We start from the raw sequence: 19105 nt of genomic DNA on the forward strand, positions 1-19105 counted from the left end.
TATGTTGCCAAGAAGCTCAGAGTGGTTTAATGCATTGTTGTGTGGTTGATCATTTGTTTGGGTGGTCGCTAAGGTGTTGCTATGTTGCCAAGGAGCACAGAGTGGTTTAAATGCATCATTGTGTGGTTGATCATAGGTGGTTGCCAGGGTGCTACTATGTTGCTGAGTGGTTGCTAAGGTGTTTTGAGCATTTTACCACATTGTGATGAGGTTTACTACGGGGGCGTTGCTACGATGTTAGAATATTTAGGTGGTTGCCAAGAACTGGGTGGTTGTTTACAGGTCAAAACAGTTGAGTTACAAACAGGACTAACCAACCAAAATGGTGAGCACTAGTAATAGAAAAGCTTGACTTAGCAAACAAGACTAATGGTTAGAGAGTCAGACTGGTAACCTGAAGGTTGCGGGTTCGATTCTAAATACTGAGGAATCGCTCCCCAGGCACCACAGCAAAATGGCTCTAGGCGTGAGTGTGTTCACTACTTGAATGGCTTACCATCTCAGCCTTCACCATACTTGGTCTTCATGTCATGTCACTGTCACTGTCACTGTCAATGCTAAATATAGCACTATACCAGGACAGAAGGCATACTAAAAGTGTCACGGAGGAGAAAGGACCTCACATAAGTGAAATCACATAATCTACTAATGCTGAATTCATGAACAATGTAATTCTCTATAAAGGGACCAGCGCAACACACCTTTACAGGAACACCCACATGTGGAGCTGATATTGGGTCTGAATATCAAAAAATGAGATGTGTGTACGAACAGTCATGAAATCTCTGGTTTAAAGCCATAACGCCGTGAGCGGATACACCCACTCACTCATTCACACATCCATCTTTCCAAAAGCGATATGAGAAAAGAAGGGGACTAGCAGACAACAGCACATTTGAGACCCTCGCACACATTTCACTCATTGTGGGAGGAAATTATAAACAGAAATGATAATTTCCAGCCTAGACTAAGACGCAAATGTCTAGTAATATATTTTTTTGCACCACAATATGCCTTTTAGAGGCCATTTTTATTTCAATACATTTATTTATCAATTACTATAGATTTTCATACATTTTTTAATTTAACATGCATAATGCAACATTAACAGTAAGCTAATCAATGTGACAAATCAATCACAAAATGTCATTTGACATGTAAATGTTAATATAATACACAGGACTGTTGATTTTCCTTGTTAATGTAGTGCTTAAAAATATGAAATATGCAGTTAATCATGCCTCCAATTACACTGTGTAACAAAAAGTGTGCCTACCAATTTTCCTGAAAAACAATGACCGACCAACAATAACAATTAACATACTGACATTTGGTAATATCATTTAAAATTTCTGGTCAGGCACAATGTCATTAAGTCTTCAATTGGAAGCTTTTCTCAGCACAGAATAATATACACACATCATTAGAGTAAATAACTGGAATATTACGTAATTAATTTGATTTCAACTAGGGACAACCCTAAAAAGGCACTTAAAGCAGGTTTTCTAATTAAAAATATAACAAAATCACGTAGCCGCCCATAATATCCAAAGACAACCCACAAGGTTAAAATGGCCACGAGAGACGTTTTGGTGGGGCAGTAGAAATTGCTAGAGTTACATTGAGCAACTATAAGAATTTCTATAGTTAATCTGGGATAAAGGTAGAAAGTGTAGTGGAAGTACTGAATTAAATTGCACAGGGTGGATATTTCCTATTGTCCTTCTAGTAGTTTGTTTTCATGGTAACTAGTTTGAAGAAACTTTCCGCTGATGTTCCGCAGGGAATTCTCTGCTCTGGAAGTTCAAACTCTTTATCACAGGAGCAGCGGACTGAGGCGTCGAGATGAGACGGATGGATTTATATATACAATCAACAACAAACGCCTGTACTCAGACTGAACTCGGGTCCGTTTTTAGGTCGCCGTGTTCTCTCACTCAAGGAACCTGCACACTAAACGGCCCTTCTGGTGTTGTGTGGCTTCTTATAATGAGAGAGCAATTAAAGTGCACTGGACAGTTTTTTTTCAAGAAGGTACAAGAACTACCCAGAGATGCATGACACAGCACCTGACTGTTTTTAGACGGACTAAAAGAAAATATAGAAAAATGGACAGATAGAGAGACAGATAGAGAGACAGACCTATATATAGGGAAGGACGGAAAAACAGACAAATGGACAGATAGATAAATAGATGGAGGGATGGACAGACGGAGGGATAGATGAAGAGATGGATAGATCGATGGACAGGTGGAGGGATAGATAGAGAGTTGGACAGGCGGAGGGATGGATGGAGAGATGGACAGGCAGAGGGATAGATGAACAGATGGATAGATAGATGGACAGGTGGAGGGATAGATGGAGAGTTGGACAGGCGGAGGGATAGATGGAGAGTTGGACAGGCGGAGGGATGGATGGAGAGATGGACAGGCAGAGGGATAGATGAAGAGATGGATAGATAGATGGACAGGCGGAGGGATAGATGGAGAGTTGGACAGGCAGAGGGATAGATGAAGAGATGGATAGATAGATGGACAGGTGGAGGGATAGATGAAGAGATGGATAGATAGATGGACAGGTGGAGGGATAGATGGAGAGTTGGACAGGCAGAGGGATGGATGGAGAGATGGACAGGCAGAGGGATAGATGAAGAGATGGATAGATAGATGGACAGGTGGAGGGATAGATGGAGAGTTGGACAGGCGGAGGGATAGATGGAGAGTTGGACAGGCAGAGGGATGGATGGAGAGATGGACAGGCTGAGGGATAGATGGAGAGTTGGACAGGTGGAGGGATAGATGGAGAGATGGACAGGTGGAGGGATAGATGGAGAGATGGACAGGTGGAGGGATAGATGGAGAGTTGGACAGGTGGAGGGATAGATGAAGAGATGGATAGATAGATGGACAGGTGGAGGGATAGATGGAGAGTTGGACAGGCAGAGGGATGGATGGAGAGATGGACAGGCAGAGGGATAGATGAAGAGATGGATAGATAGATGGACAGGTGGAGGGATAGATGGAGAGTTGGACAGGCGGAGGGATAGATGGAGAGTTGGACAGGCAGAGGGATGGATGGAGAGATGGACAGGCTGAGGGATAGATGGAGAGTTGGACAGGTGGAGGGATAGATGGAGAGATGGACAGGTGGAGGGATAGATGGAGAGTTGGACAGGTGGATGGATAGATGGAGAGTTGGACAGGTGGATGCATAGATGGATAGATGGAGAGATGGACAGGCGGAGGGATAGATGGAGAGTTGGACAGGAGGAGGGATAGATGGAGAGATGGACAGGTGGAGGGATAGATGGAGAGATGGACAGGTGGAGGGATAGATGTAGAGTTGGACAGGTGGAGGGATAGATGGAGAGATGGACAGGCGGAGGGATAGATGGAGAGATGGACAGGCTGAGGGATAGATGGAGAGATGGACAGGTGGAGGGATAGATGGAGAGTTGGACAGGTGGAGGGATAGATGGAGAGTTGGACAGGTGGATGCATAGATGGATAGATGGAGAGATGGACAGGCGGAGGGATAGATGGAGAGTTGGACAGGAGGAGGGATAGATGGAGAGATGGACAGGTGGAGGGATAGATGGAGAGATGGACAGGTGGAGGGATAGATGTAGAGTTGGACAGGTGGAGGGATAGATGGAGAGATGGACAGGCGGAGGGATAGATGGAGAGTTGGACAGGCGGAGGGATAGATGGAGAGTTGGACAGGTGGAGGGATAGATGGAGAGTTGGACAGGTGGATGCATAGATGGATAGATGGAGAGATGGACAGGCGGAGGGATAGATGGAGAGTTGGACAGGTGGAGGGATAGATGCAGAGATGGACAGGTGGAGGGATAGATGGAGAGTTGGACAGGCGGATGGATAGATGGACAGGTGGAGGGATAGATGGATAGATGGACAGGTGGAGGGATAGATGGAGAGATGGAGAGTTGGATAGATAGATGGACAGGTGGAGGGATAGATGGAGAGATGGACAGGTGGAGGGATAGATGGAGAGTTGGACAGGCGGATGGATAGATGGACAGGTGGATGGATAGATGGAGAGATGGACAGGTGGAGGGATAGATGGAGAGATGGACAGGTGGAGGGATAGATGGAGAGATGGACAGGTGGAGGGATAGATGGAGAGTTGGACAGGCGGATGGATAGATGGACAGGTGGAGGGATAGATGGATAGATGGACAGGTGGAGGGATAGATGGAGAGATGGAGAGTTGGATAGATAGATGGACAGGTGGAGGGATATATGGAGAGTTGGACAGGCGGAGGGATAGATGGAGAGTTGGACAGGCGGAGGGATGGATGGAGAGATGGACAGGTGGAGGGATAGATGGAGAGTTGGACAGGTGGAGGGATAGATGGAGAGTTGGACAGGTGGATGCATAGATGGATAGATGGAGAGATGGACAGGCGGAGGGATAGATGGAGAGATGGACAGGTGGAGGGATAGATGGAGAGTTGGACAGGCGGATGGATAGATGGACAGGTGGATGGATAGATGGAGAGATGGACAGGTGGAGGGATAGATGGAGAGATGGACAGGTGGAGGGATAGATGGAGAGATGGACAGGTGGAGGGATAGATGGAGAGTTGGACAGGCGGATGGATAGATGGACAGGTGGAGGGATAGATGGATAGATGGACAGGTGGAGGGATAGATGGAGAGATGGAGAGTTGGATAGATAGATGGACAGGTGGAGGGATATATGGAGAGTTGGACAGGCGGAGGGATAGATGGAGAGTTGGACAGGCGGAGGGATGGATGGAGAGATGGACAGGTGGAGGGATAGATGGAGAGTTGGACAGGTGGATGCATAGATGGAGAGATGGAGAGATGGACAGGCGGAGGGATAGATGGAGAGTTGGACAGGTGGAGGGATAGATGGAGAGATGGACAGGCTGAGGGATAGATGGAGAGTCGGACAGGTGGAGGGATAGATGGAGAGTTGGACAGGTGGAGGGATAGATGGAGAGTTGGACAGGTGGAGGGATAGATGGAGAGATGGACAGGTGGAGGGATAGATGGAGAGATGGACAGGTGGAGGGATAGATGGAGAGTTGGACAGACGGAGGGATAGATGGATAGATGGACAGGTGGATGGATAGATGGACAGGTGGATGGATAGATGGAGAGATGGACAGGTGGAGGGATAGATGGAGAGAAAGATGGAGAGATGGACAGGCGGAGGGATAGATGGAAAGATGGATAGATAGATGGACAGGTGGAGGGATAGATGGAGAGATGGACAGGTGGACAGATAGATGGAGAGATGGACAGGCGGGGGGATAAATGGAACGATGGGCAGGCGGAGGAATAAATGGAGAGATGGACAGGCAGATGGACAGAAGGACAGGTAGATGGACAGCTGGAGGGATAGATGGATAGATGGACAGGTGGAGGGATGGATGGAGAGATGGACAGGCGGAGGAATAAATGGAGAGATGGACAGGCGGATGGAGAGATGAAGGGATGGATAGATGGAGAGATGGATGGAGGGAGAGACAGACAGATAGATAGATAGATAGATGCACACGCACACACACACACACATATACACACACACACACGCACGCACACATACACGTGTACACACACAAATACACGCGCACACACACACACGCGTCACGTAAAAGGTAGTTTAGCTGCTTCATTGCTCATGTGCGTCTCATCATACAGTGTTATTGCTCTCTGCTGAGCTGTTCAGCATCAGCACAAACACACACTCACATCAGCACAACGCCGCTCGTACATGTGTGCGCTCACACACAGCAGCTGGGGCTTATGGGTCCACCAGGACACTGAGGGAAACGGCACAAACGCTCACCTACATCTCAAGCGTACCACAGTCCTGGGCCATCACATGATTCTCAAAGAGGATGAGGTCTTCAAAACAGGTTTAGGTTCTTATAAAACACACACACACACACACACCATTTGAAAATGAGCAATTTGTGCATCTGTAGACAGTTATTATATATTAAAAACAGCAATTAATTTACTTAAAAGGATGTCATTCAGTCATTATGTACGTTACTGTATGTAAATTAACAGCTCAGAAAACCTAATTGTTCAGTTCACAAGTACCAAAAAAAGAAAGAAATAATCCATATCATGTAAGAAAAATGAGACAATTTCTCTTAAATGAACTATCTGCTGGAGTGTGTGTGGCTGAAAAGATGTGAGTGTTGAACATTCACTCAAAACTACTCTGAAAAAAATCCCACTAGAAAAGCAAAAACATCTCTAGAGCATAAAAAGATGTGACACATTTTTGCTTGGAATGAAAAGGAGTTCCTCAAAGCATTAAATTATGAGTGAACAAAGCTGAGTTTGTAAATTTCCACTATTGCGTTAAAGCTCAGATGTTGAGAGGCCGAACCCAAACTCTCTCACACTGGAAGTCGCTTTAAATCAATGGTAATATGGTTTAGTTCTTCTGCAGTACTTGGAAATGTCAGTGTTCATCTCTCGTCAGCGTAACACTAATTAATCTCCTCTTGTCAATAATCAATACGGTCCTCACACAGCTCTTTAAACTGATCTACGGAGACAACACACCTTAAAACCTTTCCATCTGAGTTATTCAAGTTAACCAGGACGGTAAGAGCTTAAACTAGCCATCTCAATGCTTGAGCACTGACTAAATTAAATAAGTAATTCTATAAACAGGCTTTCAAAATCGGCAAGAATCAAAAGTGATGCTAACAGATCGTGCTACAAAACAAACCGGCATTTCAACAAATCCAGTCAAAATATAGTCGACTTTACAACTTTACAGGAGATAGATAGACAGATATAAGGACAGATAGACGGACAGACAGACAGACAGACAGACAGACAGACAGACAGACAGACAGACAGACAGACAGACAGACAGACAGACAGACAGACAGATAGACAGATAGACAGATAGACAGATAGATAGATAGATAGATAGATAGATAGATAGATAGATAGATAGATAGATAGATAGATAGATAGATAGATAGATAGAGGGATAGATGGAGAGAGGGATAGATGGAGAGATGGGACAGGTGGACGCTAGATAGATATACGGACAGATATACTGACAGATAGATGGACAGAGGGATAGACAGATATAAGGACAGATAGATGGATAGTTGAAGAGAGGGACAGATATAGGAACACATAGACAAATGGACAAATAGACAGACTTGAGGGATAGATATACTGAGAGGGATGGATGGATAGATAGATGGAGGGGTAGACAGGAGGGATAGACAGATGGACAAGAATGATATATAAAATTGGGGTAAAGTTATAGGAACAGCAGACTAGACAGAGGGACAGATAGATAGACAGGAGGAGGGCTAGATGTAGGGACAGACAGATGGAGAGACGGACAGGTGGAGGGATAGATAGATAGATAGATAGATAGATAGATAGATAGATAGATAGATAGATAGATAGATAGATAGATAGATAGATAGATAGATAGATAGATAGATAGATAGATAGATAGATAGATAGATAGATAGATAGATAGATAGATAGATAGATAGATAGATAGATAGATAGATAGATAGATAGATAGATAGATAGATAGATAGATAGATAGATAGATAGATAGATAGATAGATAGATAGATAGATAGTTGGACAGAGGGATAGACAGATAGATAGATAGTTGGACAGAGGGATAGACAGATAGATAGATAGTTGGACACAGGGACAGCTATAGGAACATAAAGACATATGGACAAATAGACAGACTGAGGGATAGATATACTAAGAGGGACGGATGGATAGATAGATAGATGGAGGGGTAGACAGGAGGGATGGACAGATAGAAAGGAGGGACATATGAACAGAGCCATATAGGAGGGATAGACAGATGAACAAGACTGATAGATAAAAGAGGGGTAAAGATATGCGGACAGCAGACTAGACAGAAGGACAGATAGACAGACAGGTGGAGGGCTAGATGTAGGGACAGAGATGGAGAGATGGACAGGTGGAGGGATAGATAGATATACGTACAGATAGATGGACAGAGGGATGAATGGATAGATAGATGGAAGGGTAGACAGGAGGGATAGACGGATGGACAGATAGAAAGGAGGGACAGATGAACAGAGACAGATAGGAGGAATGGACAGATGAACAAGACTGATAGATAAATGGGAGGGAGATTCTCAAAGCGGTAAATTGAGCAAAAGTTTTGGTTAAAAAAAAAAACGTTTGCTAAGTTAGTACATCTCCACTATTACATTAAAGCTCAAATGAGAGACAAAATAATCAAACACCAACTCGAATCATAATATGGTTTCGATCTTCTGCAGTACTTGGAAATGTCAGTATTCATCTCTCATCAGCATAACTAAATTAAAGAAAATTATATAAATGCTCTTTCATGAAATCAACAGTAATGGATCACAAAACATAATCGCCATTTCGCCAAATCCACTCAAAATATAGTCGACTTTACAGGTGCAAAGCCGAACATTTGTGCTCTTCAAGTCCAAAAATATATTACAGCGTCCTTATGAATAAAAGCTTTCCCTCTCCGGATGTTATCAATCACATACAGCAAGATGATGAATAAACCCATTCCAGAAACCTTATCCCAGAATCACTGAGGGAATAAAGGAACCTTTTAAGTGAGGCCTCTTCACGGTATTATCAGAGGATCAGATCGATACGACCCCACGGGTAAAAATAATCTCTTGCTATCTCACCAGGCAGCAAAGCTCGCTTCAGAACGACTGTACGAACTCAGCGCATGATCTAAAGACGACAAGTCCACTCCGCTCTGGAACACGTTGACAATAAAGCCTTTGGTGTACCTATAGGTTGCATGGAGGACAAAATGCACCTAGAAAACACACAAGTTTATACAATTTCCCCATCATTCCAGTCTCCAGCGGTCGGATTCCGTCCTTCCGAACACCTAAAACAGAGATTGCGTTCGTGCTCACCACTGTGAAGTCTTCTGCGCTGCATTCGGCTCCTCTGAAGTAGCAGGACAGGAGCATTTCCTTAATGTCGTGGCCCGTTCGATCGTAGAACTCGCGCATGTTGAAGGGACGAGGCTTGAAGCTGGAGAAGTCCGCCTTATCTTTCAGGGTCATCATAACGCTCTCCTCCACCATGTGTGTATCCCGGATCTCGTACCTGATAAGATAAGACGTTTCAATCAGAAAATCCTGTTGAGTTTAGTCAGTGCATTGAATGCTCAATGGCAATGGCTTTATGTATATCATGGTTTATTTCCACCACTACTTTCCTGCCCTTAAAGGGATAGTTCACCCAAAAAATTTACTCACACTCAAGTCATCCAAGTGTATGACATTCTTCTTTCAGACGAATACAATCAGAGTTATATAAAAATGTCCTGGCTCTTCCAAGCTTTATAATGGCAGTGACTTGTTGGGTCATTTTTGAAGTCCATGAAAGTGCATCTATCCATCATATAACTGCTCCACGGCTCAGGGGGGTTAATAAAGACCTTCTGAAGCGAAGTGGCGCATTTGCGTAAGACAAAATATCCATATTTAAAACTTTATAGACTAAAATAACTAGCTTCCGGCGGTCAGTAGTACGCGAGTCGACTTGCGCTAAAAGAGTAACCCCTGACTCAATGGACAGGAGCATCGCAAGCTTTGACGCCTCTTGTGGATAGTACGGGGCAACAAATTCAAGCCCCTCTTCTCTTATATCGAAATTATCTGCCATTTCTCTTTAAAAATTCTAATTTTAGACTTCTAATTCATGACCGGTGTTTTGTTTTGCTCTATTCTCTGCGCTTCTTCGTTCGTCAATACACATGCGTCAAGGGTTAAAGGCCTTTGCACACTGAGTCCGAAATTTTCGCATGCGTTTTTCCGTATTCGTGATCCGAAAAATTTGTCACGCACAGAGACCTTGCACACTGAGTCCGATGCGTATTAATGAATGCGTTATGAAGAAAAAACGCAAACCAACACAAAATGCCGTCTTCCACCTCCTTATCAAGGAGCTGCGGGATTATCCAGACCGATTCAAAGTTGAATGTCAGTGGCTTCGTTTGATGCTTTGCTAGCGATACTGGAGCCACATATTAAAAAGAAGACCACCAATTTCCAATCCTGAACAGATACTGGCAGTATGTCTATGATCCGCGCGCGCGCGCACACACACACACGGTTTACAGGGAGTTGGTGTGCTATAATTATAGCTGTGATATTGTAGTATTTTTGATACAATAATATTTGTATATATAATTGTAGGTATCTGAGCACTGGCGATTCATTCACCAGCATTGCCAGCAGTTTTAGGTTGGGCATCAGCTGTAGATGTAAAAATAGATGCGAAAAACGCAGAAAATCGAACCTGTTCCGATTTTTTTTTTGACGGACGAAAGTTTCAGAGGCAGAGTGCAAGCGTAATTGACATAACGTGAGGTCGAATTTATTTTTTGACGAGCAAAAATTTTGCATGCGAATTTCGGACTCAGTGTGCAAAGGCCTTTACTCTTTCGCTGTAAGTTGACTTGTGTACCGCTGACCACCGGAAGCTAGTTATTTTAGTCTATAAAGTTTTAAATATGGCTATTTTTCTTACACAAACACGCCACTTCGCTTCAGAAGGCCTTTAATAACAACCAGAGCCGCGTGGAACCGTTATATGATGGATAGATGCACTTTTATGGACTTCAAAAATGACCCAACTGCCATTATAAAGCTTGGAAGAGCCTGGACTTTTTTAATATAACTCTGACTGTATTCGTCTGAAAGAAAAATGTCATATAATGTTACACCTAGGATGACTTGTTTACCTGTTTACATGGACCTGTTTACATTTCACTGCCAGTTGTATATTGTGTATATAACTGTGTATGTGACAAATAAAACTCTTGAAAAAATCTTGAATCACTTGAGGGTGAGTAAATCATGGAATAATTTTCATTTTTGGGTGAACTATCCCTTTAACTGTGATGAACAGTGGCTTAAAAAAAATAAAACTGCTGACCTTTTCGTCCAGAACTGACAGTGATGAGAATAACAAATAATAAGGGTTTTCCCCTCTAATGTAAAATGTATTAAAGTTTTAACACATGTGCAGAAATTCATTTAATTTGTTAAATAAAAAATGCAGCTGCAGTAGGTAGCAAATTAATAATTTCACTGGGTTTCTGGTCACGTATTCAGTGTTTGACTATGAGAATAACAATTGAAATACTGCAAATCAAGATATTTTGAATATGACTAACTTACATTCACTGCATCCCATATGAATACAGCTAGCATAAATCAGTATATTACAAGGTATGCAAGAATATTACAACGCATTCATGAAATTACATGCTATTATTTGAAGTAACGTTACCTTATGGCACTAAAGTCACCTGATATCTTTACGCTCAACTTACATTAGATTTTAAACCGTGAGGAGGATTTAATTCGAAGAGCACTACAAATGGCATAAGCAACAGCTGTACAACATCAACGTGTCACTTCACAGTAAGTAAAGACACATTTACCACCAGACTACAAGAAGTTTGGGTAAAATAATCCAGGTGAACGCGTTTCTCGGGCGTTTTTAATTTACCTCAGGACCGACCGGCAGTTCACGTAGGCCGTTATAAATAAAGCGCACGAGACGCGACCGTTACTAACGGGTCATAAAACCAAATACATAATGTAAATCGTAGTTTACCTGAGTTATGTTTGAGTTTGTAGTCGTAGATGAATGTGATGAGTTTGACCGTATACAGCAAAGCAATCGCAGGAAACATACTGAAGTGAATACAGTCCTCGCGACAGCACGCTAAAATAAACATGCGCGAATAGTGATGTCTGATTCACGAACAAATATATGAACATATTTTTATTGCAGTGGTTCCCAATCTGTCTTCTGATTCAGATAATCAGCACGTTAGGAGAGAGCTGAACGCAGTTTAACACTTTAAAATTGCCATTTCTAATAATAAAGGTAACTTATTCATAGATGTACCTCATCCAAAGATTATACAAAAACAATGAACGAAAGGATGTTGCACATGCGCAGTCAACAAAATGAAACCACTCCAAAACAACTTATTCCCCAGTCAATATTTTTTTTAAAAAGTCGCTAAAAATGTATTACCATTTATATAACACACAGTTTTACCAAAAATACCATGGTTAAACTATGGTTAGAGTAGCAAAGCCATGGTTCATTTGTGGTTACCATGGTTTAACTATAATAACCATGGGGTTTTTTTGTTTTGTTTTATTTGTAGTAAAACCATGGTTCATTTTCACAAGAGTTTTGTCTCACAATGGCAAGTTTACATCTCTTACAACTTTTTTCTCAGAATTTTAAGATAAACTCGCAAAGGAAAAAGTCATAATTGCGAGTAATGAACTCGAAATTGCAAGAAAAAGAAATAAACTCACAATTCTGTCTTTTTTTCTCGCTTTATATCTCACAATTTTGACTTTATTTTTGCAATTGCAACTTTATATTAAGCAATTATGATTTTTTTGTTGCAATTGTGCCTTTATATCTCGCAATTCGGACTATTTTTCTCACAATTGCGACTTTATATCTCACAATTCTGACTTTTTTCCCACAATTGCGACTTCATATCTCAAGAATCTGACTTTATAACTTGCAATTAAGACTTAGAGTTGTGATATGAATTATGAGATACGCTCTAAAAATGGTGATAGCACTAAAAGTGGTTCTTTGGCTCGTAATCATAGAGGAACCACTTTAATCTTGGTGCTTCAGTGGTTCTTCACCGGTTCTTTGGGATGACTGAGGTGCTATATAGCACCGCTACCATATACAGAACCTGATAAGATATGGTGCTATATAGCACCGCTACCATACAGAACCTGATAAGATATGGTGCTATATAGCACCGCTACCATACAGAACCTGATAAGATATGGTGCTATATAGCACCGCTACCATATACAGAACCTGATAAGATATGGTGCTATATAGCACCGCTACCATACAGAACCTGATAAGATATGGTGCTATATAGCACCGCTACCATACAGAACCTGATAAGATATGGTGCTATATAGCACCGCTACCATATACAGAACCTGATAAGATATGGTGCTATATAGCACCGCTACCATACAGAACCTGATAAGATATGGTGCTATATAGCACCGCAACCATACAGAACCTGATAAGATATGGTGCTATATAGCACCGCTACCATACAGAACCTGATAAGATATGGTGCTATATAGCACCGCAACCATACAGAACCTGATAAGATATGGTGCTATATAGCACCGCTACCATACAGAACCTGATAAGATATGGTGCTATATAGCACCGCTACCATACAGAACCTGATAAGATATGGTGCTATATAGCACCGCAACCATACAGAACCTGATAAGATATGGTGCTATATAGCACCGCAACCATACAGAACCTGATAAGATATGGTGCTATATAGCACCGCTACCATACAGAACCTGATAAGATATGGTGCTATATAGCACCGCAACCATACAGGACCTGATAAGATATGGTGCTATATAGCACCGCAACCATACAGAACCTGATAAGATATGGTGCTATATAGCACCGCTACCATACAGAACCTGATAAGATATGGTGCTATATAGCACCGCAACCATACAGAACCTGATAAGATATGGTGCTATATAGCACCGCAACCATACAGAACCTGATAAGATATGGTGCTATATAGCACCGCAACCATACAGAACCTGATAAGATATGGTGCTATATAGCACCGCAACCATACAGAACCTGATAAGATATGGTGCTATATAGCACCAAAAGTGGTTCCCTATGATTATGAGCCAAGAACCACTTTTAGTTCCATAAAGCACCATTTTTTTAGAGTGTACAAATCTCACACTGAAAATCAGTTAACTGAGATTCAAAAAGTTATATTTTGACTAATTTGAATTGAATACAATAAGTGAAAACATATGCCACATTTCTTTTTAGTCATAGAAACGTGTAACTACAGCATAAGGTGTTTCTTGACAGCAAACACACGTGAATGCGTCTAACAACAGCCGTTTGAAAGAGCAGGTTTCATTTCCTTCAGACCCTCCGCGCCCTTCTGTTGCTCTTTCCTCGAACCTCTCACCGCAAAGACGAGCTGTCAGGCAGGTTTCCTCTCGCTGCCGGAGCACAAAGTAAAAGATTAATGGAGGCGGTGAGACAGAAGGACAGACGGGCTCGAGAGAGACAGATGCAGGCATGACAGCATACAGAGCTCGCTCTGTCCCCGTCTCACTCCCAGGCCATTATCCTCTTAGTCCGTGCCGCTGTCAGTTCAGTGAGCTCTGAGTCCACACTGACCACCAGGACAAGAGCACTTGACGGGCTCCCATTGTGCGCCTGCCGTACTCACAGACATCAGACGGGTGTATATATGTTTATACAGTTACACTATGGTTATATATACACATTTTAAAGTGACAAATGTGAATCTCAAGTGTTTGGATGTCGCTGAAGATCCTCGTTCATCATTAATCATTGGTTAACCTACGCTAGATCTAGGACTGGGTGAAAAAAAAAAGTAAATTAAAATAAATTGTACAATTTAAATTAAATGTCAAATAATACATGTAAGCTAATAATACAACAAAATAAAAATAATATTAATTTTTATAATTACATAAAAATAACAAAACAGAATAAAATCATAAATCAAACACATAATTGTTCACGTACTAATATGAATTATATTTATATTGTTATAACTATACTTAATTAATAATTAGGTCAATAATAAAATTAAGTTATCTTTTGTCGGTTAATGGTCACATGACATTCAGATACATATTACATATTACAGATTACATATTTTAAAAAAAATTGTAAGTGTATTATTTTGATTTTGATTTCAAAATATGATTTAATTACTTAAAGGGTTAGTTCACCCAAAAATGAAAATTCTGTCTTTAATTACTCACCCTCACGTCGTTCGAGACCCGTAAGACCTCCGTTCATATTCGGAACACAAATGAAGATATTTTTGTTGAAAGCTGATGGCTGAGAAAGGCTTCAGACAGGCCTCCATTGGCATTCAGTACACTTATACTCCCAAGACCGATAAAAGGCACTTAAAACATCGTTACAAAGTCCATCTCACCACAGTGACTCTACAATAATCTTACGATGCGACGACAATAGTTTTTGTGCGCAAAAAAAATCAAAATAACACCTTTTTCCAACTTGTTCTTGTCTTCCGTGTGTGCCTCCACGACGCATGTGCGAGAATATGACGCAGATCCGCCGTTCGGACACATGACCCAGAAGTGATTTGTTTACAATCAGAGGAAGACGCGCGTATCTAAGCTGTTGAATTCTACATTGATCGTGCTTTAGGTCTCGGCGTAGTGCTCAAAATGGGGTTAAAGTGTGCATTTCATGGAATCCCGAACCCTGGCGCTACGTAATATTCTCGCGCATGCGTCGTGGAGGCACACGCGGAAGGCAATAACAAGCTGGATAAAGGTGTTATTTTGATTTTTTTTTGCGCACAAAAACTATTGTCGTCGCATCGTAAGATTATTGTAGAGTCACTGTGGTGAGATGGACTTTGTAACGACATTTTAAGTGCCTTTTATCGGTCTTGGGAGTATAAGTGTACTGAATGCCAATGGAGGTCTATCTGAAGCCTTTCTCAGCCATTAGCTTTCAACAAAAATATCTTCATTTGTGTTCCGAATATGAACGGAGGTCTTACGGGTCTCGAACGACATAAGGGTGAGTAATTAATGACAGAATTTTCATTTTTGGGTGAACTAACCCTTTAATAGCTTTTTATTAAACTCACAAACCCCTGCAGTTCCATCATAAACCCCAGTCTAGGAAACCTTAGTCTCGCGTAGCCAGACCAACCGTCCCAACTCTGCACAAGCTTGTCAGCATCATATTCAGACATTGGCAGCTTCACTGTTCTTCAGTGGAAGGTAACGATTCGTTGTCCATATTTTTTATGGTCTATACTCCATCACAGCTTTCATTGGTCAAGGACCGCCCAAGAGGACAATTGATTGACATGTAACTAGGCCTGTCGCGATAAATCAATTAATCGCACAATAAAAAAATGAGCCGCGATTTTTCCGGCCGCGATAATTTCCAGCGTCCGTTTTTATATACATTTTTGCAGAGCGTTACATTATGATCACGCTCTTATACATGTAAATGGTTCTAAGCACGACAAGACACAAGAGAATGCGCTGTACGTCAATGTCCTGTCTGTGTGGCTGCGTCTCATGTCAGCTAATCGAGGGACACTCTGACACACACACACGCACACACGCACACACTCGACACACAGACAGACTCGCGTCAGTCTCCTGCTCAAATCGAGTTCTCTTTTGCTCATGAACAAACAATAACAACAACACAGAGAATTTTGAGTATTCTCATATTAGGAGTCTTAAATTAGTTAAATAACGTCTTAAATGAACTTAAAGATTTGTGAGGAAATGAGATGCGCGGGACAACGCAAGAGATCTGCGGCTGTTCTTAAAGTGACAGGAGCACTGATGATGCCTGTCATTAATGTTCATCAAAGAACAACGGGAACAGAGAAAATTGTAGCTTTAATGATGATTCATCTTTATTTAATTTATTATTTATGCAGTTAAGAAAGGTGTTGATAACTATTACATTTCTGTATATGTCTAACAGGGAAGGCACAGGTAAAAAAATTATGTAATGGGGTTATGTAAAGATTGTTTTAAGTTCACTTATTAAAAGTTGTTTTTTTAAAGCCTAATAAATGTTGAAATTGGCAGCTTTCAGTTATACTGTAATGTAACGTCATTAATGTTTCATAGAGACATCAGTGACACTGGCCTTCATTCATAAAAAGATGACAATACAACACATTTAAAATATGCTGTCAATAAATTATTTCTACGTTAATTTGGAGAGTAACTGAAATTATTACAATATCAAAACATGTATTAATCGTGATTACAGAAAAAAAATGTAATTAATTAGTCCTTCTTTTTTTTTAATCGATTCCCAACCCAGCACTACCTAAAACACAATCATCCGTTGCAGTTTTCCAGCTGTTTATTCAAGAGCATTTTTTTGTTAACAGACTGAGTCCATTGCTTTTTTTGTTTTGGTTGTTTTGTTCATTTATTGTGGATATTTAAAATGCTTTCCGTTTTCAGTGTTAAACAGTCTTTAGAAATAAAAGTTTATTGATCTTTGAAAAGGTGTACCTGCATTATTATGCCATTATCATTATTTTAGATGAAAATGGTCTCAGAACGACAATATTATCGTTTATCGCAATCATTTCTTGGCCAATTTATCGTCCAGCAAAATTTGTTATCGTGACAGGCCTACGCAACCAATCACAGTTCGTTTTGTTCCGCGTCATGTTAAGTGGCGTGAAAATGTAAAGTCGATGTCCCTGCAATAACAGACCGCCGTGCATTTAAAAATTATTCATTCATGAACTTTTTTCAAGTTTACGGCAACAATGGAGCCGCAAACTTCACATACTTTTGAAAATCCCACGTTTAGTTAATCCTGATAAGCGCTCACTGTCACATTTGTAAACACAACGGCATTCTTCTTCCACGAGGGAGTTTATAGTCGCGGCATTTGTTTCCAGGCGGACCATTAAAGAACGCAATGCACTCGTCTCGCAGACATCCTATAGAATTCCACCAATTAGATGACGACTTCAAAACTCCTCAAGTGTTTTCCAGATAAGTGTGCCAAATGCATCAGACGTTCAGCCAACGGTCTGAGGCTGAGACTAGGGAAACCTTGACGTAATGCAATATTTAATGCACGTCATGTTGTTGATAATGAATGAATATATTTTCTTTCTCTTTGTATTTTTACATCAATATGGTACAAGATTATCCTGTTCAAATCAATGTTATAAACAGGTTAAGTCAAAAGTAATCTAAAAGTAATCTAAAAGTAGTCCGATTATATTACCTTAATTGTAATGTAATGGATTACGTTACTAACTACAATTTTTGTCATGTAATTTGGAGTTAGTATATATATATTCATCAAATTCTTCCAAGAGCAAATGATCTGAGCTGCTCTTCGCATTCATTTTGTAACTCTATACTCTTACTGTATGACAACTACTGTGTCTATTTTTATTCCTACTAAGGACTTGAAGAAGAGACATCTGGGATGTTTATATATAACTGAAACTCATAAAACATCAACGTCTTAAGAATAACTTTCCACTAGGTTTGTGTGATGGGTTTAAAAAATAATCTGAGGTATTTGACACATCATCACATCTTCAATGTGGATAACGCCGGCTAATCTCAACAACAAACATCTCATGCAGAGCTTCTGGCAGCCTGAATTAAACACACTACAGACTTAAAGAGCATGAAGTACAAGACAAATATTGTCATTTGATTCAACAACGCTCTATTAGCTCTATTATCGACTGGTTTTCTTGCTTTTATCCCGTAGAAACGAACATCACATCATAAAAAGCATTCAGATGTGTACCTGCTCTTCATGATTGATCTGTCATTGCTATATTCTTGTTCTCACACAGCTTCCCATGTACACAACTAATGCGAGAACATCTATTGTTTTTATTGAAAGGGAAGGGGCGCCACATGACAAAAGGAACTTCCTGTTGAGACCCCTGCTGTTAATCATCATAAGTCAGAAAAATACTGTCAATTAGCTGGGGAATTCATCAAGCTTGAAGTCGATCTCATTAGCTGGAATTTCATAAGTGGCTTGTTAATCTTCTCCTTCAAACCAAATCATTTTAATTCCAATATGACAGCAATATTTCAAATCAACACAAAACTTTGTTCACAGGCCATTTTAATTTGAACTGCCTACAGGTTATTTAACTAAACAAATTAGGGGGCGGGGCTTGATTTGAGAGTCCATGATGACGTCGTCCAGAACGGAATGTAATTTAATTTTGAAAGAAAAAAATTACAAAGACAAACTTTTTTTATCCTTATTTTTTTTCTTTAAAATAATGTTTAAAATAACACTTTTTAAAACATTGACAATATCATTTAAAAAGGCTAAATTATATGATAAAAAAATCTATATTTGTCAGTCAAAATTATAAGATAAAAAGTAAAAATTATGAGCTAAGAAGCCAAAATTTTG

General features: G+C 40.7%; 1 protein-coding gene across 1 annotated transcript in view; it reads right to left on the reverse strand.

Annotated features, from left to right (window-relative positions):
* asic1b (acid-sensing (proton-gated) ion channel 1b) overlaps positions 1-19105 on the reverse strand; it is a 306597-nt gene that overhangs the window by 259869 nt on the left and 27623 nt on the right. The window contains exon 2 of the mRNA XM_079807345.1: positions 8956-9151. Within this exon, the coding sequence (XP_079663471.1) occupies positions 8956-9151 (196 nt within the window). The remainder of the gene's footprint in view (positions 1-8955; positions 9152-19105) is intronic.

Source organism: Gobio gobio (assembly GCF_949357685.1).
Source record: "Gobio gobio genome assembly, chromosome: 24".
Taxonomy (NCBI): Eukaryota; Metazoa; Chordata; class Actinopteri; order Cypriniformes; family Gobionidae; genus Gobio; species Gobio gobio.